Source organism: Leucoraja erinacea, chromosome 30 (genome assembly GCF_028641065.1).
Source record: "Leucoraja erinacea ecotype New England chromosome 30, Leri_hhj_1, whole genome shotgun sequence".
Classification (NCBI taxonomy): domain Eukaryota; kingdom Metazoa; phylum Chordata; class Chondrichthyes; order Rajiformes; family Rajidae; genus Leucoraja; species Leucoraja erinaceus.
Window position 1 is genome coordinate 12,367,348 of NC_073406.1, and position 25,475 is coordinate 12,392,822.

Here is a 25,475-nt window from a genome sequence, read left to right on the forward strand (position 1 = left end):
AGCACATGACATTTATTTTGGCAGTAGCTCGAATGAATAGGCTTTCTTCACACGATAAAAGCAACAGCAGACATCTCCTACCATATTCTTCAAAAGTTTAAAACTGAAGCCACTGGAGCAGAATTAGGCCATTCGGCCCATTGCGTCTACTCTGCCATTCAATCAAGGATGACTTATTTTCACCTCACAACCCCATTCTCCTGCCTTCTCCCCGTAACCTTTGACGCCTTTACTAATCAAGAACTTCTCAAATGGCACTTTAAAAATATCCTCCTTTTATCGATCTCTTATGAGCATATGGTGCAACACAAACATCGAAATAAAATGTTTTAGAATCAGATGGCGAGTGGCCTGGAACATAAAATAGGTATATAGCTTTCAATCTCCTTTTTCCTTTTCTTCTTTTATTTTTATTTTCTCTTTTATGCCTCTTTCTCCTTCTACTTCTTCTTTCTTCTTCCTTCTTTTGGACTATCTTTCTATCTCACGCACCACTTATGTCAATCTTTTATTTTCTACACTTTTCTTCCTTATTCCTGTTTTGCTATTAAATTAAAAAAATAAGAAGTTGTACATGAAATGTAATATGTCAACAAGTATTGGGTACCGAGGTATACCACAGTATTGTACTTACTTCTAACAAAATAAATAAATAAAAATAAAACATAAAAAATAAATAATACCATCGAAGGAGTGGGCTTCCACATCCGCCTGTGGCAAGTAATACACAGATTCACCACCCTCTGGCTAACAAAGATTAATGTTGATCCGAACATCTCTCCAAACCCCCTGGCGTATGTAGGATATTCTCCCTGAGAATATACCAGACTCTTTCGCAGGTGTAAGAGATTTCTCTCTCTCCACTGCAGTCGATTCCATTCTAGCAACAGTATGTTGCTGCTATCTGCTTGCCAGGGGAAGTGTGCCTTGAAGGGCCAGCGGCGGACTGGCCTGGGTGTCAGCTTGCCCGATGGCAAGTGGGCCCCTGATGAAGTGGGCCCCTTTGTCTCCTGGCAACCAATATTTTTAGACCCAGTCCGCCACTGTTAAAGGCTGATGCCTTTGGCTGTTGTTGCTGCAATCTTTCGAAAATTATGTTCAGAAACTGCAGGTCACTTTTATCTGCCTGTAAAACACTCTAAAGTGCTTCAAAATGCAATTTTTCTCATTTCCAGGGAGCCCGTATCGGTATTAGTGCTAATCACAGTAATTTAATACCCGACAATAGATGAAACTCAATTTCTAGGCATTTGTGAAGAATGCAGTGTGGTGATCGTATAATTAAAGTGCAGGCTTATTCAATTGCAATGAAGTCGCAAACCTGTAATTTGGATTGTTGACAAACATTTGAACACAATTCTCCGTGCGCCAATGTTCACACCTGCAGTGTTTGCCCCAGCCCAGAGGTTCTGGAACAATTTCCAGCATCCAACTGAGATCAGTGAACTTATTACCAGTGGGGTGCTGATCCTGCTCCAACCTCCCTGATCTCAGCGTGACACTAATTGATGGATTTCTCTTTGGTAATGTCGAAGACGGGATTTTCCAGGGACCGACAGAGCCATAATGCTACAAAAGGGCGGCATGGTGGCATAGTGATAGAGTTGCTGCCTCACAGCGCCAGAGACCCAGGTTCGATCCTGACTATAGGTGCTGTCTGTATGGAGTTTGTACATTCTCCACGTGACCTGCGTGGGTTTTCCACGGGTGCTCCGTTACTCCCATATTCCCTGTTGATAGCTAAGATTTTTTTTGCCACTTTTGCCTCCCCCTCTTTTTTTTTATCCCACTAACCAGGAATGTTGTGTGTCCTGTCTCTCTCTGTCATGCTTTAGTAATAGATGCTGTAAACATCTTCATGCTCTTAGACGCACCATTAAACTAGGCCAGATATCTTCTTGTGACTATTTTCCAACTTTTCCTTGCTCTCTCTCTCGAGAACTAATGTCTCACTAATTTACTGCCTTCTTTTCATCTTTCCATCCTCCTGCTAAGCAAGTTTAAATCCCATCTACCCATGAAAGCCCCCCTGCTGAGGTACTACATGATTGGCCTGAGCAAGCCCCAGTTCCCATAGAACTCATCCCCATAATCTCAACAATTTGAAACCCCCCTTCCCACATCCCCCCACTCATCCTGCCATCCACACAATACTCCTTTTCTTTACTCACTGGCACATGCCAACGGGAGTAATTTGGAGATTTACGAGGTTGGGCCTCTTTATTTCCACCCCACTCCGTACAATCTGCATGCAAGACCTCATCCTATTCTCTGCCCATTTCATTGGTATCTCTGGCTGTTCACACTCTCCCTCTGGAATGTTCTGCGGCGATGTAACCTTGACATCAAGTACCATGTCTGCTCTCCCAGCTATTGAACCTACATTAGTTTAGTTCAGAGATACAGTGCGGAAACAGGCCCTTCGGCCCACCGAGTCCACTCCGACCAGCGATCCCCGCACATCAACACTACCCTACACACACTAGGGACAGTTTTTTGACATTCATAACCAAGCCAATTAACCTACAAGCCTGTGCAACTGAGGAGTGTGGTGGAAACCGTAGATTTCTGAGAAAACCCACCCAATCACGGGGAGAGCATACAAATTCCGTACAGACAGCACCATTAGTTGGGATCGAACCCGGGTCTCTGGCGCTGTAAGGCAGCAACTCTACCGCTGCGCCTCCATGCCTACTATAACTGTTGCTGACTTGACCTATCTCCTCTTTCCATGTACGGCTGAGCTATCATAGTGCAAACGTTGTAGCTCTGTCTACATTCCCCTAAGGGAAACATTTGCCCCTATCGGTACTCAGAACTCAATTCAGGTCCACCGACGTTCCGGCAACTGGTGTTCGCCACCTCCTTTAATCCGGACAAAATTATGAGAGCACTCCGACCCGGCCAGAACCGGCAGATATGTTCCCATAGCCGACTACTGTGGCCGATCGGTGGGTCAAATTTGCCGGCCATGGCACCTGTAGCCAGGATCGAACCCGGGTCTCTGATGCTGGAAGGGCTTAAGGCAGTAACTCTACCACTGCGCCACCATGCCACCCAGACTCCTAAATGCATGAGGAAACAGACTGTGGAACACTGGAAGGTGGGAGATCCACTCCCATACCTGACTTCCACTGCCGACTTTGCGGGCCAGTGTCTCAGCCCTCTTTTGGTCCTCCAAAATACACACAACTCTGGAACAAAGGGTGCTGGAAAATCAGTGGTGGACCTGTACTGGTTAAGAGAGTATAGTGCTGCAAGGATTCCTGAACTACTCTATCAATCGCACCGCCCCTCCTGCTTGCAATGTCTAAAAGTGCAAGGTGACCTCTATCAATCTTTAAATTTTCAAGATGCAAGAAACCAATAATCTTGGGTTTCAACCCAGCCAATATAGGTAACGTGTTGATCGGGAGATGATAGTTAACATACAAAAAACCTGCCCATTCATTGTTTTATTCACAAAGACATGCATGCCTAGTGTACACACACGTGCAACCTGCCCAGATCCCCCGCCAACTCCAGACATGCTGGACACACTCCAGCCTGAGGAAGTGTCCCGACCTCTTCATGTTCTCCAGAGATGCTGCCTGATTCGCTCCAAAATTTTGTATCCTTTTTGGTAAACCAGCATCTGCAGTTCCTTGTTTCAAGACTCACATACCTCCTTTCCTCTCTCCACCCCCTGAGTATTTATTAAAACAAACATCCAGCGAATGTATATGTTTGGACTCTGATCTGTCTTGAGACCCAAACAGCATTATTATGGTCTCATAAATATTAAACTGCATTATTAACCAACAAGTCAGGTTTGTTTCTAGAGAGTCTAGAACTAGTGTCAGCTCGGTGGCAAAACGGAATAATACATTTTCTGCAGTCAGTCATGTGCATTATTAAAGGTCCACTCAATTGACATTTCTCCGTAAAATACTCAGAAGGTGGCTGGCAGGTAAATTTGAAGAGAAAGTTGTCTGTTAACCCCCGCAATGATCCAATCTGACATGAAAAATGAGAAGCCTGATAACACGATTAAAGCTGACTGGTGTTTTATTTTGCAATCACAGTAAAATTCTTTACAGTTTCAGGGCTGCATCTGAAAACCGCCCTCTTCACGGCACAGGCAGTAGCTTTCAATCTGATGTTTAATATTGTGCATGGGCATAATGGGGAGTTGTAGGTGAGGCAGTGTTTAAGTTCCTCAACAGTGGCCCAGCGGCCTGGGGTAACAATCCAGAGACCTGGGTTCAAAGCCCACAATGAACGCTGTGGAATTTAAATTCAGATTAATGAACTGGAATTTTAAAAAAAAGTAATTTTTGTGATGATTGATGCAAAAGCCCACCTGGTTACTCGTATACTCTGATCTGCCATCCTTACCCAATCTGACCACTAAGTGATTTTAGATTTGCTGATAGTGTGGTTAACGTTTTTTAGTTTAGTTTTGAGATACAGCACGGAAACAGGCCCTTCGGCCCATCGAGTCTGCACCAACCAGCGATCCCTGCACATTAACAGCATCCTACACTAGGGACAATTTCTACATTTATACCAAGCCTATTAACCTACAAACCTGGACATCTTTGAAGTGTGGGAGGAAACCGAAGATTTTGGAGAAAACCCACGCAGGCCATGGGGAGAACGTACAAACTCCGTACAGACAAGCACCTGTATCCAGGATTGAACCTGTGTCGCTGGCGCTGTAAAAGCGATAAGGCAGCAACTCTATCGCTGTGCCACCGTGCCACCCAGACTCTTAAATGTCTGAGGAAATGACTCGGTCATATAACGACTACTCCATTTAAAACTGAACATTGTGTAGAGACTTAGACACAGCAAAGTCAAACCGAGCCCAGGCAGTGGTTGGTGCCAGAACTGGGAGAGTTGTCTCAATTCTGGTTAAGCAGCAGCCTGGAATCAAACTTTACACACATCACTTCAGAGCACTTCATCTCAGCCCCTAAGTAAATCCAGTCCCACCACCAAGCTGAAGATAGAGTCAAAGTGCTGGAGTAACTCAGCGGGTCAGGCAGCATCTCTGGAGAAAAAGGATGCTTTGGGTCTGTACCCTTCAGACTGGAGTCTGAAGAAGGGTCCCAACTTGAAATGTTATGACTCCAGTCTGAAGAAGGGTCGCCATGGAAAAAATCAATACTTTTTTTACTCGTAGGTTTCGTCGTGGTAGGTCGTAGTAGGTCGGCATGTTAGTCGAGGGTAGTCGAAGGTAGTCACAGATAGTCTTCATCATAGTCAAAGGGAGATCGAAGGAGGTCGTCTTCACTCTCCACTATTTGGTGTCCAATTTCCCCAAAATTAGTCGTAGCTAGTCGTAGCTGGTCGAAGGAGGTCTTCAACATGTCATTTTAACAAATTCTTCTAAACTCTCCAATTAGGTCGCCCAAGTGGAACAGCCCATTTAAGGGAAAAATTTAATAGGAACCCAAGGGGCAACCTTTTCACACAGAGGGTTTTGGGTATATGAAACAAGCTGCCAGAGGATGTCGTTGAGGCAGATACTCTAACAACATTTAAAAAAACATTTGAACATTAGCGGACAGAGAAGGAATGCGTGACATTTTGGGTTAAGACCCTTCTTCAGACTTCTCAACCTGAAATGTCACCCATTTGTTCCCTCCAGAGATGCTGCCTGTCCCACGGAGTTAGTCCAGCATTTTGTGGTCTATCTTCAGTGTAAGCCAGCATCTGCGGTTCCTTCCTGCACAATACGCTGAACAGGTTACATTGATAGGATTGTTGAGAGGGATATGGGCCAAACGCAGGTGGTAGTATAGATCGGGCGGCTTGGTCAACATGGACAAGTTGGGCCAAAGTGCCTGTTTCCATGCTGCAGAACGCTATGACTCTGCTTGAGTTTTCCACAACAAATCTCACATTGCCCTGAATTGGAAATAATTTGTCATTCCTTCATATTAAAGTCCTGAAACTCCCTTCCCAACAGCAGAGTGGGAGTATCATCACCAGGACGGCTGCATGATGGTGATCACGCCACTGTCTCAAGGGCACCTCAGTGTGTCCATGTTCTGAATGGTAATATATTTATAAAAAGGCCCATGATTCCTCTACCGCATTTCATTGTTTGCTTGAAGCTGATTTGAGTTATCAATAAATAAACACCTGTTCTACCATCACTCTGCATAAAGTAATTTACTTTTAGGCAGAAATGATTTCCGATGGCCTTTGAATAGTAGTTATGTAGAAAGAAGAAAGCCCTATCTCTCTTGATAAATCAAAATTGACTTACTATTAGGCACCAATTCAAATGTAAGTATAAATTAGTTGGGGTTTTTTTAACACCTGAATAAATAAATCCATTGCGTTGCACACAGCCAGCAAGTGGGGCTGTTTGGACGAGTTATAATTTTGCCTTTCTTTTAATCCAAACCGATATATCTCTGTGCACTGAGCTTTTTTGAGTGTACCGTAGCAGGTCATGCGATTGATTCTGTGCATTGTTGAAGGGACCGATTCAGCAGAGTCATTGGCAAAGTTCACCCTTTGAACTGCTCAAGCTTCTGCAACAACTCCATCAGCGGTAGATTTGTGCAGTCTAATTCACAACTTCAGAAATATGGTCCACGGAGAGAAACCACTTTGAAACTCTCTGAGTCACAAGGTTATGGATTCAATTCCCACTCCAGAGACCTGAGCACACGTTTTACATTGACACTGTTGTGCATGCAATGTTGGCAGAGGTGCTGCTTTTTAGATGAGGCATCACCTCTTCCCCCCTCAGATGAATACAATAGATCCAATGGCATGGTTTCAAAAAGCCTTTTTATATTTTTCAGATTTCCTACATCCTTGGTGCATTTGTACATTTGAAGCAGGTTGTTGGATCATTATTTAGTTTAGTTTAGAGATACAACACTGAAACAGGCCCACCGAGTCTGTACCAACCAGCGATCCCCACAGACTAACAGTATCCTACACACACTAGGGACAATTTACAATTATACCAAGCCAACTAACCTGCAAACCTGTAGATCTTTGGAGTGTAGGAGGAAACCCGGAAAAAACTCATGCAGGTCAGGGGGAGAATGTACAAACTCCATACAGACTGCAGCCGTAGTCGAGATCGAACCCAGCTCTCTGGCACCCAAAGGCAGCAACTCTATTGCTGCTCCACCGTGCCACCCCTTTAAATTTTTATTTGAATGGAAGAATATCTCTGAATAAGGCAGACAGTATTGGATTGCTCTCAGTTGGTTCCTTTTGTGCCTTGTTTCTAACTGCCTTGTTTCTTCCATTACAGTGGTGTCAGTTTCTTTGACAAGATAATATTTTGGCAAAACATGAGGCTGGTGACAGTCACTGTATTAATGCACGCCATTTTTCTTGTTCATTTGATCGTTGTACCGATATGTTTGTGATACCAGCTTGTCAGATGTTCTGCTCTCCTATGTGTCTGTTCCCAGGGTATGGAAGTCATTTGGTTAAAAACCAACCTAAATAATCATGAAATAGTGCTTTGTCTCTTTTGTGGAAACTGGTGGCACAAATGAAAAGAGTTGTGATGATCTCCAGACATGTACATTTGGGTAGAGTCAGCAAAAGTGTCCAGTCAATCTCATATCTAATGTTAGCATCATCTGGGCTCTGAGAATGTAAGAAGCAGAAACGTGGGTTGGCGAGGTGGTGCCTGCATTATTGGAGCCTTCCTTCTCATCTAGCTTGGGAAGGTTTGATGCTGCCAGTAAACAGACAGATCGACCACATATTCAGTCCCAATTGCACTTAAGTGGATCCATCAGAAGCTTAATACATGAAAAACAAAGACCATTAGCAACAATCAATACAAAAGGGTGGTGTAAAGTGCTTTGGCTTGCTTGTAGAAGCAGTGGTCATGTATAGGCACTGTCCATTCAATGCAAAGCAGTATACACGTTCTGCTTCCATTGCACATGCCGGTATACAGATTTGCTTACTCAATCCATATTTATATACAAGTGCACAATAAGCCAATCTTTGGCATGCATGCAGATGCTCCTTGTATGATATGTGCAGACACAGATATTCTATGTGTAGGATGTGTAAAGTTTGCATTGCATGTATCAATGTACATGCATTGCTTGTACAGTATGGGTTGATAGACTGGCCCTTACTGACATGTTTCATGTTAGCTGATGTAAATCAATGCTACAATAATATCTGCATAACTAAGCACCTATTTAACTGGTCACTGTGAAAAATGATTCATAGGAGCGGGATCTTTATTCAGCCGGATTGTGGTGGGAATGAGGGAGAAACTTGTACAAGAGGTGGGAGCAGGGCAAAGCCTGGGAAGTGATTGTTGGTACAGGTGATGAGGCGGGGGTTGAGAGGTAGATGGTCAGACAAAGACCAGAGAAGAAGAGACAAAAACTAGGAGATAAGGATAGACAAAGTGAAAATTGTGAAGCCAGAGGAAGGAATATAAGAGGAAGGAGACAGGTGGACGGAAAAAAGGAAGAAGTGAGTGTGAATCAAGATGGGGCAAAGGAAAAAGGAATGAAGGGGAAAAGGGGGTTTGTTGTTAGCATGTTAGTTATGTGAAATTGGAGAATTTAATGTTCATACCAATAAGAGATGTTGTTCCTCCTGCTTTGTGCGCGATTTCACTCTGGCAATGGAGATGGCCCAGGACAGAAAGTTCAGGATGGGAATGGGAGTTAAATGATTAGCAGCCAGGAGATCCAGCAGGTCTTGGGGGCTATGAAGGCGGGAGGTGTGGGGGGAGGGGGCTGGTTAGGGTGGAGACAATAAAGAGACTAGGTTGGAGTCCAGGAGAATTCAAATGACACAAATGCAGTTGGGAGAGAGGTATTGATGTTTTTTTCTTGTCCATAAGAACCTGCTTCTTCCAACTTTGATCTTTTCTTTTTGCCCGTTTTTCTGTCTCTTCCCGCTGGCATCTCACATACTTCTGACATCCCACAACATTTTGATAGTTTCCTGGTCACATATGGGTTCACATGCACCATAGATCGACACAACAATGCTGGAGTAACTCAGCGGAACAGGCAGCATCTCTGGAGAGAAGGAATGGGTGAGATTTTGAGTCGAGACCCTTCTTCAGCACCACAATGCCTCATCCCTCTACACCACTGTCCCACACAAGAATGGCTTAAAGGCTCCAAACCTGTCCCGTGAACGGACTCCCAAATTGTCCCCCCTCTCCACCGTCTTTGCTCAACCAGATAAATGGGGAGCAATTTCACTTTAAATCCCACACATTTTCTTCAAATCAATGCTAGGGGAATTTGTACGGGTCCCGGACTGCGTTTGCCTTTGTTTGTAGGGTATTGCTTCACTTTTGCTTGAGCCTCCTCCCATGCTGTACCTTGTTCCCTGTTAGATCAATGCTTCTTCTTGCCACGTTACTGTACATGAGGATTTCATCAACTTTACTGCCAATTCCCCTCCCATTTGGTTTCCCCTTCACATGTCTGGTTTAGTTTAGTTCAGAGATACAGCGCGGAAACAGGCCCTTCAGCCCAACGAGAGCACCGACCAGTGATCCCCGCACATTAAGCCAATTAACCTACAAACATGGACGGACGCCTTTGGAGCATGAGAGGAAATTGAAGTCCTCGGAGAAAAGCCACGCAGTTCACGGGGACCACATACAAACTCCGTACAGACAAGCATCAATTTGACACTGTCTGGCAATGGCTCTACACTGTGCCACTGTTCTGTGCTACATCAATCCTTCTTCCTGCAATGGTACCATACATGAAGATTTTATTTAACTATATTGCCAATTTCCACCCATTTTCTCTCCCCTTTACATGTTCGAGTGATACCTTCCAGCATGAGCTCGGTCTCTTTACACATTTCAGATCCAAGCCTCTCTATCGCTACTTACTCCAACTGCAGCTTGGCTGTCCTATGATTTAACAATGGATTGTGCAATAAGTCTGCTGGCAGGTAATATAACACCGCAGTGCCAAATTCATGCGTTGCAATTATGGCGATCACATTACACGTACCTTAAACATAGCTTCATTGTCAACTTCACTGAAGTGATTTTGCCAATAATCATCTCTGAAATATTATACACAAAGTTCTTAGCACCTTCACAACTTAATATATAGTTTGGTTTCCTTCCTTTTGCAAAGTACTAAATTAAACATTGATTTTTACATTCTGAAAAAAATCTTTAATATGTCGCCTCTCAATTTACAGCAAGGTGGAATTAATGTGAGATGTGCTAAGGCTATGGTTTATGGTTACATCAGCCAGTGGGCGCAGACTGCTTACTTTGCCAAGGAGATGCGAACAGAGTTGGACATTGTGCAGATATCCTTCTTCTGTACACACACTAGATGGATGATCTTAGGTTTAGGTTAGTGTAGAGATATGGCATGGCAACAGGTCCTTCTGCTATGAGACTCTTACTATGCCAATCAACGATCGCTTGTACACTAGTTCGATCCTACACACTTACAGACAATCTACAGAAGCCAATTAACCTACCACCCTGCACGTCTTTGTAATGTGGAGGGAAAGCAGAACACTTAGAGAAAACCCACACGGTCACAGGGAGAACGTACAAATTCCGTGCAGACAGCACCCGTAGTTGGGATCGAACCCGGGTCTCTACCGCTGTATGGCAGCAACTCTACCACTGCGCCACTGTGCCTCCACTGTGGGAAACTAATGAGGAACTCTTGGAATGATGTGTTGCGATTATAGGTTTCAGTTTCCCCCAACTACACCTACGATTTCCGTATTGCTTATAACCTCAGCCAGTTGAAACATTGGCCAGTTTCACAATGTGCCAAATTTTATTCGGCTAAGCTACCTTGATGACAAAATAGGGTAAATAACCTCTTGTCATTAAGACCAGTCACTCTTATGTTGCCTAAGAATTCAGTTTTTTTTTTCTGTCTCTATTTAGACCAAGATTGCAATGAAGACCAGAACTGCTAGGGAACACAAGTTGAGCAGGGCATTAGTGACAAAACTCTGCATGAGAACATCATAAGCCATCCCTTCGTTTTACTGGTGATTGAGAATCGAAGTATTCATTAGCTGCCTTGGATTTGTCCTGTTTCTGATTGGGATAAACCTGACCAATTTTCCATGACTAATTGCTAGTGTTTTAATGTTCTTGTATCATGCATGGGTTATGTATGTCCTTTTAAGATTTGTATTGTGTGACCAACTATTTTCTCTGTATATATTCAATGGTATTGAACAAGCTCAAACTATCAATACTTCAGTTCAGATGCTGAAGTATTGATAGTTGGAACACAATGGAAAATCTTCCTACTTTCTCTCATTCTGTCATCAATAGGGTTAAAGTGATTGTGGAGGGGAGGGGAGGGGGTGAATGTAATAGGAACCTGAGGGGTAACTTTTTTTACACAGAGGGTAATGGGAGTATGGGATAAATTGCCGGGAGATGTAGTTGAGGCAGGTACTATCGCAATGTTTTAGAAACATTTAAACATGTAGTTGGAGAGGACAGGTTTAGAGGGATATGGGCTAAATGCAGGCAGGCGGGATTAGTGTAGATTGGACATGTTGATCGGTTGGGCTGAAGGGCCTGTTTCCATGCTATGTGACTCTTACTCTATGACTCTAGTACTCCCACTCCTGTAATGACACCCCTCCACTCAACCACCTCACCATCCATCCTCTTCGTCCTCATAGGTGTAGTAGCCATTTAGCTTCTCAGTAACTATAACCAGTTACCTTTAAATTTTATCTGCCTGTAATTATGTGGGTGGGATTTATACGTAGTCGAGGGCGTGGTTTGCGGCTGGGATTCGTAGACTCCCAAGGAGTTTAGTTTAGTTCAAAGAAGATCGGGGAAGAGAAATAGCTTTCGACCATGCACGAGCATGACCATGAGTATCATTGAAATCTAATACACGAAGAATTATCTTACTGTTTATACTACTATAATACAGAAACTATTAATCAAGAGACTGTTTTTGGAACATTTATCTTACGATGGCATTGAATGTCTCGTGGAGAGCTCATGGGTGCGTATAGATTAACATCTGATCCACGGTCATCAATTATAGTGACTATCGAGGACTAAATCCATGAGACGTTCTAACAAACCATCACTACAACAGGTATTCAACACCAGAACCGGAATTTTGTAAAGTAATATAGCATTTGCCTATTGCATATACACTGTAATTTCTCGATATGATATGGAATAGAGTCTGCTACTTTCCGTTTTTTTTAATTATAGTAATTCAGACACAGTCAAGCCCAAGGGGAAAAAATGCAGCTATTTGACATGCTCAGTAACTTCTTCCTCCATGTTTAATGTTTGATACATCAAGGAAGAAAGCAGGCATGTGTGAAAAAAACAAAAGTATATTGATAATTAAAAATAAATAATAATCCTAAAAAATAAATCTAAGCAGGTTATAGCTAGCCATCAATTGCATCAGATGACAACGTAAATTGCTACTAAGATGGGTTTGGAAATGACTTATGGAATATTCACTTTCAAGGTGATTATTTATAAAGAACTAATGGAGGCCCTGTAGCTTTGCTTACATAGAATAATCTGTGGAACTGTACCACATGACACAACAATGACAAAGTGCATCTATATTTGTGAAGTGTTTATGGTCTACTGGTTCCAAGTCGGTGCAGTGTGGAAAGCGATTTGTCCTGTGTATGTCTTGCAGTGAACCAGAGTTGAATTGTGAATGAGTTTTTGCCCAAGATTTGATAATCCATGAGAACTTTGGTACATGACATTAATATATTTTAATTTAGTTTCGAGATACAGCGTGGAAACAGGCCCTTCAGCCCACTGAGTCCGCACCGACTAGTGATCCCCGCACATTAACACTACCTTACACAAACTAGAGACAATTTTTCGACATTTATAACCAAATCAATTAACCTACAAACCTGTATGACTTTGCAATGTGGGAGGTACCCAAAGATCTCGGAGAAAATCCACGCAGGTCATGTGGAGAACGTACAAACTCCGTACAGACTAACCCACAGTTAGGATCGAACCCGGATCTCTGGTGCTGTAAGGCAATGCTGCCCTAATCTAACAAAAATGGCTGCATTTCCTTCTGAATTTACTATGGAAACAAATCGTGTTTAAGCAAGGTGTCGATAATGATGCATATATTCCGATTACAAATGTTTCCATCTATCTGGTAGATAGCGAATATGGACCAATAGTATGTGTAGGAAGGAACTACAGGTGCTGGTTATATACCGAAAATGGACACAAAATGCTAGAGTAACTCTGCGGGGCAGGCAGTATCTTTGGAGTGAAGGAATGGGTGACATTTCGGGTCAAAACCCTTCTTAAGAGCTGTCTCGACCCGAAACGTCACCCGTTCCTTCTTTCCAGAGATACTGCCTGCCCTAATGAGTTACTCCAGCATTTTGTGTCCACCTTTGTGGGCCAATTGTAGTCAGAAGCAATTTCATTTTGAAGTGTTTCCAAGGTTCCAAGATCGTCTCTGATTCACTCTGCTTATCTTTGTGGTTGGTCACTCTGAAATAAAACTTATGGCAACTCGCTTTGAATACAGCCAGTGTTTGAGGTGATTGTCCATGCACTAACCACCGTGGAGGACATCATCATGTACGCACAGAGCAAGAGTGGGAATGACACAACAAGAGTAGCATCTAAAGTGATACTTGCTTTGATTTCCATTCTAACACTGAAGATCGTTTGGATCTCGTTTAGCTATGTTTGGTAAAAAGATACATCAAAGTAGGTGATTAAGATCAGTGTAAAATAGGAAAGAACTTCTGTTGTCATTACTAACCTGCCTCCTGTAAAGTGCCATGTAAAGTTGCCATGTAAAGTGTCAACATTAATTCCCCAACATGACAAAGAGTTGAGCTATCAAGCTAAAAGGTGGATAAAAAGAAATGCCGGTAGAAATGGCTTCATAGACAGTGTTTTTTTCTTCACTTTTCTGATTTTTTAAATGTGATATATTATTGTGTATTAGCTAATGGCATGTTTTGCCCTCTTCGCAAAATAAATACACAATTTACTCGCACCTCAGTTCTCAAGGTAGTCAAAGATGTGTTGAAATAAAGCCTCATATAGATGAACTCCCATTTCAAAAGGAATAAAATGAGAGCAACATGCTGAAGCACATGAAGGATAGCAAACGATCTTAAAATGACTGAACGAGAGAGTTCACTGAACATCAAAGAGGATTATAGTGGTAGATAGGGAAACATGAAAATCTGACTAACTACAGCCCCTGGAATATAATTGTGAATTTACTAGGTGGACATTCTGTAGCAAGCCAACTTGTCAGTATCATTCGCTGGAAACACTGGAGATTGCAAATGCTGGAATCTGAAACAAAAAGAAAAGATACTGGAGAAATTCAGTGGGTCAGGCAGCGTCTGTGGAGGGAAATGGACAGCCGACATTTCCTGCTGGGACCTGTTATCTGGACTGTAGTCCTCAGAATATCCAATGCTGTTAAAGGGTCCCTGCCTGAATATGGCAAGGCCAACTTTGATGGTATTAGACAGGAACTTGCTTTAGGTGATAGGGGTAGGTTGTTTGCAGGCAAAGGAACGTCTGGAGAGTGGGATGTAAGGCAGCAACTCTACCGCTGCGCCATGATGCTGCCCAATATCTTCATTATCCAAGAAAATTCTCTTCACAACAACTGACCAGCTCTGATAGGGCTTTATTGCACATTAATACATGCTAGAGTGTGATTTTTGTGACATGGACCAATGTTTAAAAACAAATAAATGAACTGCTCATATTTAAACGTATTTTCGGCCACAATTCAGATGTGATTATCCCTTCAGGCCAATATGTCAGAATGAGTTGGAACTCCGGGTGCAGAACATTTGTGAGGGCCAGGTATTTTTGTGAGAGGCGGGAGTTGGAATTTATTGCCCTGCTAATTAGAAATGTATCTGGACACAAGGGAGTTGAGGCTTTCAATTGGTGTTCTGTTTTGTCCTCCCAGTCCCCTTATAGATCTTTCACTTCGTCAAACAGAAATGTATTATGTGATGCGTAATAGGATATTGAAGCCTAAGTAGGCAACTGCTGGAACAAGGGTCTTGTTGCACATGCTGGGAACATGATTAGATAATTTAAACTCAGTAAGATCTCAATTATCGTGTAACTTTCATTACACGGCTGGCAATCCCCAAAAGGACAGAATTGTTAATGCGCCACAGTTTATGCTGCTCTGATCTATGTTGCACAAACTTGTTCATAAACTTATTTCTTACTCTGCGGTCTTCATTTGATCAACCTTAACTCTGAGGAATAGTCTCCGACCCAAAACGTCACCCATTCCTTCTCCCCAGAGGTGCTGCCTGTCCAGCTTAGATTAGTTTATTTTAGAGATACAATGTGGAAACAGGCCCTTCGGCCCACCAGGTCCGCGCCGACCAGCGATCCCCACTAACACTATCCTACACGCAAACAGGGACGATTTGCACATGCAGCAAGCCAATTAACCTACTTACCTGTACGTCTTTGGTGTGTGGGAGGAAACCGAAGATCAATGATCGCCCCGTATACTAGCACTAACTTACACACTAGGGACAATTTAGAATTTTACGAAAGCAAATTAACCTAAATCCTGCACGCCTTTGTAGTGTGGGAGGAAACCAGAGCACCTGGGGAAAACCCACACGGTCACTGGGAGAACATACAAACTCCGTACAGACAGTACCCGTAGTCGGGATCAAACTCGGGTCTCCGGTGCTGCAAATACTGTAATGCCCCTGTCCCACTTAGGAAACCTGAACGGAAACCTCTGGAGACTTTGTGGCCCCCCCCCCCCCCAAGGTTTCCGTGAGGTTTCCAGAGTTTCCCGGAGGTTTTTGTCAGTCTCCCTACCTGCTTCCACTACCTGCAACCTCTGGCAACCACCTGCAACCCCCGGGAACCGCACGGAAACCTTGGGTGGGGCGCAAAGTCTCCAGACGTTTCCGTTCAGGTTTCCTAAGTGGGACAGGGGCATAAGGCACCAACTCCTCTGCTGCTGCCCAGCTAAGTTACTCTAGCATTCTGTGTCTATCTTCAGTGTACACCAGCATCTGCAGTTCTTTCCTACACATTGGTTCTTTCATAATGTTTGAGGCCAAGGACCCTTCATCAGAACTGCTTGACTGGCTGAGTTCTTCCAGAATTTCCTCTCATTCTTTCAGACCTCAGCATCTGCAGTTTTATTTCTTGTCCATGGAACTTTGATGCAGTGTACAGAATTTCATCAAATTTTCACTGCTGAGTTTGCAGATGCGGCTAGTGAGCATTTTCAACTGGGTGGAAAAGGACTTGTTTACTCGCCAAAGTTTCTGTTATTTCCCAATGTATCTATTTATTTTTAATTAGCTGACTCATTCAGGGTAACGATACTGCAGGACATGGAGAACTCTTGTTAACAAATCCCATTCCAACACCATAATTGCCCGTAGAAACTAAGAACCACAAGATGCTGGTTTATACCAATGATAGATACAAAGTGCTGGAGTAACTCAGCGGGTCTGACAGCAACTCTAGAGAAAACGGATGGGTGATGGGGTGGGACCCTTCTTCTGACTTTAAGTTGGGGGGGGAGGGGAGGGGGGGGGGGGGGGGGGGGGGGGGGGGGGGGGGGGGGGAAGGAGGGAGGTGAAGAGCTGGCGGGAAGAAAAGACCAGGATCAATCAGTGCCAACCACAAATAACCTCAGGCCTGGTAGGTCCATTGTTAGGGAGGGAAGGTGTGATCTCAACAGAGAACAAGGCACACTTTGAGCAGATTTTGCAGTGGAGCGGACAAAATGTTGAAACAAAGAACTGCAATATTTGAGGAGCAATATTTTTTCGTTTTGGAGCAGGTCAACACTGCTCCATAAATGCAAGGGCACGTCAAGAACATCAGGAACGAAACTCTTGACTCATACCTGCCTCTCTATAATAGAATCACAATGGCACAGAGTTGCTGCCTTACAGAGCCAGAAACCCAAGTTTGATCCTAACCTCGGGTACTGTCTTTGTAGAGTTTGCACGTTCTCCCTGTGACGGAATGGGTTTCCTCCAGTTGCTCCAGTTTCCTCCCACATCCCAAAGATGTGTGGGTTTGAAGGGTATGGCCTCTATAAATTGCCCTTAGTGTTTAGGGAATGGATGAAAAAGTTGTATAACATAGAACTGGTGTGAACAGGGAATTGATGGTTGGTGTGGATTCTTTGGGACGAAGGGCATGTTTCCATGGTGTATCTTTCATTCGGGCAATCATAGATCGTTGAATTGTGCAGCATGGAAATGTGTCATTCGGCCCAACTCATCCACATTGACCAGTGGGCATCCTTCCATATTGATTCCATTGCCCAACATTTGGTCAGTACCTTCCTATGCCTCACCAATCAAGTGCCCATCGAAATACTTCTTAAATGCTGTCAGTGACCCAGCTCAATCATGCTCTCAGACAATAGAGAGAGTACAGAGGAGATTTACTAGAATGTTGCCTGGGTTTCAGCAACTAAGTTACAGAGAAAGGTTGAACAAGTTAGGGCTTTATTCTTTGGAGCGCAGAAGGTTAAGGGGGGACTTGATAGAGGTTTTTAAAATGATGAGAGGGATAGACAGAGTTGACGTGGAAAAGCTTTTCCCACTGAGAGTAGGGAAGATTCAAACAAGGGGACATGACATGAGAATTAAGGGACTAAAGTTTAGGGGTAACATGAGGGGGAACTTCTTTACTCAGAGAGTGGTAGCTGTGTGGAATAAGCTTCCAGTGAAGGTGGTGGAGGCAGGTTCGTTTTTATAATTTAAAAATAAATTGGATAGTTATATGGATGGGAAGGGAATGGAGGGTTATGGTCTGAGCGCAGGTATATGGGACTAGGGGAGATTATGTGTTCGGCACGGACTAGAAGGGTCGAGATGGCCTGTTTCCGTGCTGTAATTGTTATATGGTTATATGGTTATATGGTTAATGTATTCCAGGTGCTTACTGCTCTCTGGGTGAAGACGACCACCCTCATCCCCTCCGAATCCCTAACTCCTTGCCCTAAACCAATCTCCTCCAGTTTTACCTGTCTCTGATATGGGGAAATAGCTTCCTGATGTCAACTCCATTTGTACCCATCTTAACCATATGCATCCCAATCACATTCTCTCTTGGGACATTCTCCACCAGGGAGAACAGACTTCTCCAGTCTCACCTCACCACTGACTGCACTGTCCCAGTCAACATCTCTGCTAATCTCCTCTGCAACATGTCCCTTGCACAGCTCATGAACGTGCCTCTTTAGTTTCTCATGACTAAGATCACCAAACCGAACACCTGTAATTTATCATCTCTCTCATCTTGCACTGTAATGTGCTTGCACACTTGGCCCCATTTATTGCTGTGTCACACCTAAGGAGCTTAAATTCATTTCCCCAATGTGAAAGAAGTGGAAAGCAGAGCGTAATGAACTATCCTGTTGCACCAACAGCTTGAAATTGAAGGTTATTATCCGTGCCTACAAGAAATAATTACCACGCTTCATGTTGAGGTACTTTCCAATGTTCTTAGAAACGACATTAGTATCTCGCTTAATCAACCATCTATTTTGTGTGATTCTACAAGGTGACCATCTGTAAGATCTTTGCCTGCTGAGCAATGACAGCAGAGTTAATTTGGAACAAGCAGTGATTACTGAGTAGCAAGTACGTGGTCTGATTATTCCCTTAATATATCGTACAAAGGTCAACACTTTTTCATGCCTCTCATCCATCTTTATTTTATCTGCACACCCTGATATTGAAGGTTGTTTTTTATCCTGTCCCAGAGCCTTGACTTTGGAGAGGCATTGCTATCTTTAAATTACTGCTCTTGAATTGTTTTGTATCGGTCCTCTCATATTTCTCTTCAACGTAACAGAAATGGAGATACCAAGCGTATCTGCAGAAGGCATCAGCATTTTTATTATCCACTCGCACTTCGCAGGCACCTGGATCAGCGCTTTGTTAGAGGACAACAACACATTGCACAAAATGCTGGAGTAACTCAGCGGGACTGGCAGCATCTCTGGAGAGAAGGAATGGGTGACGTTTTGTGTCGAGACCCTTCTTCAGACTGAAGAAGGGTCTCGACCCGGAAAAGCCACCCATTGCATCTCTCCAGACATGCTGCCTGTCCCACTGAGTTATCCAGCATTTTGTGTCTATCTTAAACCAGCTTCCGGCACATATCATGTTGCATCTATCACAAAATAAGCAAAATCCAATGTATAATTTGCTTTTTATTTTTAAAATGTATTTTATATTTGGTGAATTTTAAATCTAAATTCAGTACAAATGGCAGAGAATATTCATTTAACACTGGACATTTTTCTTAATGGTTTTAACCCACTTTAAACCACTGAACTTGTTTTAAACTCTATATTGCAATGGCCTGAATTTTTTATCCAGGTCTTTAAAGCCATTGGAATCAAAACTGAACCCAGCTGCAGCAGAGTCAAACTGACCATTGTAATCCAGCATAGTGTTTATGTTGGAAACAGTGATTTATTGTATATTATCAACTTCAATACTCTGCAAGCAGAGTTGATCTGCAGTGGGATAACAGGTGTGCTGGATTTTAATGACCTCATGCTGCTAAACATTGGTCATTTTTAGCTCGTCTAATTTCTGATGTATATTCTTTAAAACGGTCACAAGTTCACAAGTTGTGGGAGTTAATTTAGGCCATTTGGCCCATCGAGCCTACCTCTGCTGATCTCTGCCTCCTAATCCCATTTTCCTGCCTTCTCCCTATAGCCCTTGATACCTGTTCTAATGAAGAATGTGTCTTATCTCTGCTTTAAAAATATCCACTGACATGGCCTCCGCAGCCCTCTGTGGCAATGAGTTCCACAGATTAACTACCCTCTGACTGAAGAAGTTCCTCCTCACCTCCTTCCTAAAAGAGCGCCCTTTAATTCTGAGGCTCCGACCTCTGGTCCGACACTCTCCCACCAGTGGAAACATCCTTTCCACATCCATACTTTCTATGCCTTCCATTATTCTGTAGGTATCAATAAGATCATAAGATGAAAGAATGGATTAGGCAAAATAATAGGTGCAACTTGTGATTTAAGTGTCATTTTGTCTCATTGGAAAGCAGGGATAAAACCAGATAAATATTGCTTCTTTCTTAAAAGAATTCATATTCAACCAGACCTCTGTCAAAAGTCATGACCAATTGAAATGTTGTTTTCTTGCCAAGACTGCACTTTACAATACCATTCCATGCTATTAATTCACGGTTCTTTGGAACACCTATCAGAAAATGCACACAGTAAAAGGACTGATGAAATAAATTCAGTTTTACCGAACGATTAATTCAGTCAGTCCAATCTGAACCCGTTCAATGCTGAACCCGTTCAATTGAAACTCAAAGCAATGAGTGTGGATTGTAAAACACACCAATGCTCAATGCTCATTGAAAAATGACAGCCCATCTCATGTTGTTGAGGGATCGCTCCTATTGAAGAAGTGAATCTGATAATGCTTTAGCAATCTTTGCAGGGATCTGAGAATATCTGATACTTAGAGAGATAATTTGACAAGGAATGTGATAGGTCCCTTTCTTTAGTTTAGACAATGATATGTCATGGGGAGAAGGTCTTTAAAATGTTGAAAGTTTAGATCATGCAGATACAAATAGAAATGTTCAACTCACAGGGATAAATAAAACGAAAGATCAGCAATATAAAGCGGTCACCAAGAAATTGAATCGGGTATTTGGGTGGAAAAAGTGAAAATGTGTAGCTTTCTGTCACAGGGGCTGGTTGAAGGGAGTAGCTTGAGTGCATTTAAGGAGAAGCATACATAATAAGAATAAAGAGATTTAAAATGTTATACATCAGTTGTTAGGTCCCAACTTAGGCACTGTGCACAGATCTGGTTACCGCTCTGCAAGAAAGATGTGATTGCACTGAACTGGGTGTGGAGGAAATTTACAAGAACGTTAAGTGGTGGTGCAGGATGCTGTAGATGCTGGAATCTGGAGCATAGAACAAACTGCTGGAAGATCAGTCTAAAGAAGGGTCCCGACCAGGAGTGTTGTTAGGAGGGTTGCCAACTGTTCCATATTAGCTGGGATCCCGTTTTTTGGGCTAAATTGGTTTGTCCAATACGGGACCGCCCTTGTCCCGTATTTGGCTCCTACTACTCGGGTCGAGGAGACTGTAGCGCCCATCCCAGCCTCACCTGTCCCGATGTAGTGCAGTCCATGGAGTGCAGCAGCAGCAGCAGCGCCTCGCCCGTGGCCCCGTCGGTCAGCAGCCCAGCCAGTTGTCCGACCTTCACACCTTCACTTACTGCCAACACCACCACCCCTCCTTCTCATGGCCCATCATCGGTTCATGATTTGGATGGGGTGCCGGACGTTGCGCAAGATGTCGGGGCTTTGTGTACAGTCCCGCACCCGGGCCAACACATTATTCACCCAGCCACGGCCGAGTCGCTCAACTAACCGTCGGGAATTTGTCCCATATTTTAACCTTTTGTCCCTTATTTGGGAATGAGAAAGTTGGCAATCCTGGTTGTCAGTCCCACAGATGCTGCCTGACCTGCTGAGTTCCTCCAGCAGGTGTGCCCTTTGGATGGATTTTTCAGGACTGGATGGGCAGGAAGGAACTGCAGATGCTGGTTTATATCCAAGAAATGCTGGGGTAACTCGGCAGGTCAGGCAGCATCTCTGGAGAAAATAAATAGGTGATGTTTCGTGTCAGGACCCTTCTACAGACATTGTATCTGTAAGAAAAGATTAGATAACCTTGTCTTGCTAACTTTGGAACAGAGGGAGCTGAGGATAGACTAGTACTTGAGGTGCATAAAAGGATGAGATGCCTTGATAAAGTTAACAGGTAATGTCTATTTCCCTTCAGCAAACCATCAGAAACCAGGGGGCATAGATTGAAAGTAATTTGTACCACAATTAGAGGAGAGATGAGGGTTTTTTTTTTTCACCCAGTAGGTGCTAGGGGTTTGGAACTCATTTGCAGAAAGGGTGATTCAGGCAAAAACACTCACAATTAAATAATCTGTGTACGTAGAGACTGGGGACTGATAACTGGTGTAAACAAAAAGTGGGTAATGTGTAAGAAGGGACTACAGATGCTGGTTTAAACCGAAGATAGACACAAAAAAACTGGAGTAACTCAGCGGGGCAGGCAGCGTCTCTGGAGAGAAGCAATGGGTGCCGTTTCGGGTCGAGAAAGCTGCTTTTCAACCCACACAGCACAATATACTGAACAGACTCCTTCTATAATCCATGAATCCATGAATTTATCACTCACTAATTTCCCGGCAGCATCAGTACAAAAGCTCCAAAGGAATAATGGAGAAATTTCCAAATCTCGTGATTGATTCATCTCCATGTGGTGAATTTTACAAGGCTGCTCGTTTCGATGATGTACCAGATCTCTTTAAATATTTACCGTGTCAGCTCATTTATGGAGTCTAAAATGTGTTGATTTGTACTTTTGTTGCAGATATTGTAAACTGGGCTTGTGCAGAAGACCCATCTGAGGACAAGGAGAGTCAAGGATCCAATTCGATTTCATCTCTTTCGACACATCCCACCTTCCTCGGGCAGGTATTAAAATGGAGAGTGATGATGACCCTTTGGTGCAGCACCTGTGGCTGGAAGAAGAAGACTATGATGTATCTGTCAGCTCGCACAGCGGAGAAAAACTCTGCAAGAAATGCCACTGCAGCATTAAAAGATTATTCCATGATTTGAAAGTTAAAGGTTTTTGGGGAATAGTCGGATGGATATTCACGAACCCATATTGTACTGCCTTAATCTTAGTAATAGGTTGCACAATTCCCACAATTCTGACTGTTGTCATGTTTATGCATTGTTCTTACCTCGACATAGATATATCCTACAATGCCTTTGAGATTCGCAACCATGTGTCTTCGCAACACTTTGATGCTTTGACTCTTGCTTTAAAATCCCAGTTTGGGTCTTGGGGGAGAAATCGACGTGATCTGGCTGAGTACGCTTCTGCGACATTTGAGAAGCTCATCATCGAAGAATTACAGAGACTGCACAGTAATAATTCACAGTTTGTCACTGCGGCCCAAGGCAAAGTCAACCGTAAATCTAGTGAAAGCCTATGGCCGGACGGGATCCGACTGCGGAAACGTGACCTGCCCGCCCATTCGGCCACAAACGAGAGCTGCAGCAGATTGCGAGTACGGCAATCAAGGGCCGTGTCCCGTAAAAACTATCCGAGCACTTACATTAACGGAGACACACAGACGCATGCCCTGTGGAGGATGGAGCTGGTATTTCTAGCAAGAGGTGACGATGACAGGAACATCTTCACCAAAGAGCGTTTGTTGACTATTCATGACATTGAAAAAAAAGTCATGGATCACCCTAGGTTTCGGGAATTTTGCTGGAAACCTCATGAAGTTCTCAGAGATATGCCTCTTGGTTCATACTCCTATTGCTCGCCTCCAAGTTCCCTCATGACCTATTTTTTCCCGACAGCACAAGGTGGAAGGATTTACTATGATGGCATGGGACCGAAGCTGGCAGATATTCATGGTAAGTCATCATCTAATCTCGATGTACTAATGGGAATACACGGTAGGAATAAGCGCTGACTTGAGCAGCCATTTCAGCTGATGTAACCTTTGATTTTACTTTTTATTGCTTCTAATAATTGTAGAGGTAGACAAACCAAGGTCCATTGTTCTCCTCTGCTAATAATAATAATCATAAAGCAATCTGGTAATTGATCATTGAGATATGTTGTCTCATCAGCAACTGAAGAGGGCAATCGGAAGGAAAACCATTATCCTAAGTGAAATAAAAATTGAATGACAAACCAATTAGTCACGGCATTACAAGGTTTTTATTTAAAAGGATATTTGCTGAGAGGTAAAAGTGGAAAACAAAATGAATATACATCCAGAATGCACAGAATGAGGAAAGCTAAAGTTCTAATAGCTTCATACGGTTATACAGACAGAGAAACGGGCCCTTCAGCCCAACTCGCCCAAAATGAAGATGGGCACAAAAATCTGGAGTAACTCAGCGGGTCAGGCAGCATCTCTGGAGGAAAGGAGTAGGTGATGTTTTAGGTCAAGACCCTTCCTCAGGCTGAAAGTCGGGGGAAAGGGAAACGTGAGATATAGACGATGATATAGAGAGGTATAGAACAAATGAATGAAAGATATGCAAAAAAGTAACGATGATAAAGGAAACAGCCTAATGTCTCATTGTCCGTATCTCGTTTTTACCTAGTCTACAGTGGCCTGCTCCCTTCGTCGTTGCATATCTTTCATTCATTTGTTCTATATCTCTCTTTGTCACCATCTATATCTCTTGCTTTCTTTCCCCTTGACTCTCAGTCTGAAGAAGGGTCTTGACCCAAAACATCAACGATTCCTTTCCTCCAGAGATTCTGACTGACCCGCTGAGTTACTCCTGAGCTTTTTGTCCACCTTTGGTTTAAAGCAGCATCTGCAGTTTCTTCCTTCACATATCGTCCAAAATGAAAACTGATTTCTTTTTTTTTAATTTAGGACCCTGACTAACAAACACTTTAATTTGAGTATACACTCACTCGTTCAGTAGAAACACAGATTGCCTTTAGCTTTGGATGTTACGAAATGAATTCTGCTGTTATTGTAAATGCTTTGGTATGAAGCAACAGCCTGTAACAAATCCATCAGTCTCTGAGCGTAATTCGCCTTCCCGACCAAGTACTGTTATTAAGAAATCATAGAGCTGTTGGCAAAGCTGAGTCTCAAGTGGCCACTTGTTCCAAATCTTACACATTTGTACCAATTTGGGCAAATTGTTTTTGAGTTTGAACTCTATTTCCTTTCAAATTCCTTTTTTGGATTGAAAACTTGTAAGTTTAAGGATTGCTGTAACTTACGATCTGGTCAGCTATATGATACGCTAACATATGGTTCCTATTCTAGCCTCTATAATGCCCTGAACTCATGGTGAAATGTTTAAACAGATAACAAGTACAATTCATAGATTCTTGCAGCAGAATTTTATTTTTCTTTCCGTTTTAATTGTACAAGTAGCATTTGTTTTGTTTGGTCTGCAAGGTTATTTTGTGATATAATGCAGGTGTTTTTGTCTGGAATCAGAATTTCAAAGGTTCCCAAAATGTTTGATTAGATGGCAGCATTGATGAGTAGAGGAGAGGAATTATACACAAAAAAAATCAGGTCTCATGTGGAGTCTTAGGGACTAGGTTGGTGCCGTAGCAGTGAATTGTTACCTCAATGCTTGGTATCTCATCAGAACCGCAGAGCATGGTATCAAAATAACCTCTTCATCAACCAAAGACTCTGGTCATTGACTTCAGGAAGCAGGGTGGAGTGCACACCTTAGTCTGTATCGATGGGACTGAGTGGAGATGGTTGAGAGCTTCAAGTACCTAGGTGTAAATATCACCAACAATTCAGCCTGGTTGAACCACATTCATACCAAGGCCAAGAAAGCACCCTAATTCCTCAACCGTCCAATGGCGACGAAG

General features: G+C 43.1%; 1 protein-coding gene across 1 annotated transcript in view; it reads left to right on the forward strand.

The window, feature by feature from the left end:
* disp3 (dispatched RND transporter family member 3) overlaps positions 1–25,475 on the forward strand; it is a 284,882-nt gene that overhangs the window by 129,649 nt on the left and 129,758 nt on the right. Inside the window, exon 3 of the mRNA XM_055659011.1 lies at positions 22,452–23,518. Within this exon, the coding sequence (XP_055514986.1) occupies positions 22,564–23,518 (955 nt within the window). The 5' untranslated portion in view covers positions 22,452–22,563. The remainder of the gene's footprint in view (positions 1–22,451; positions 23,519–25,475) is intronic.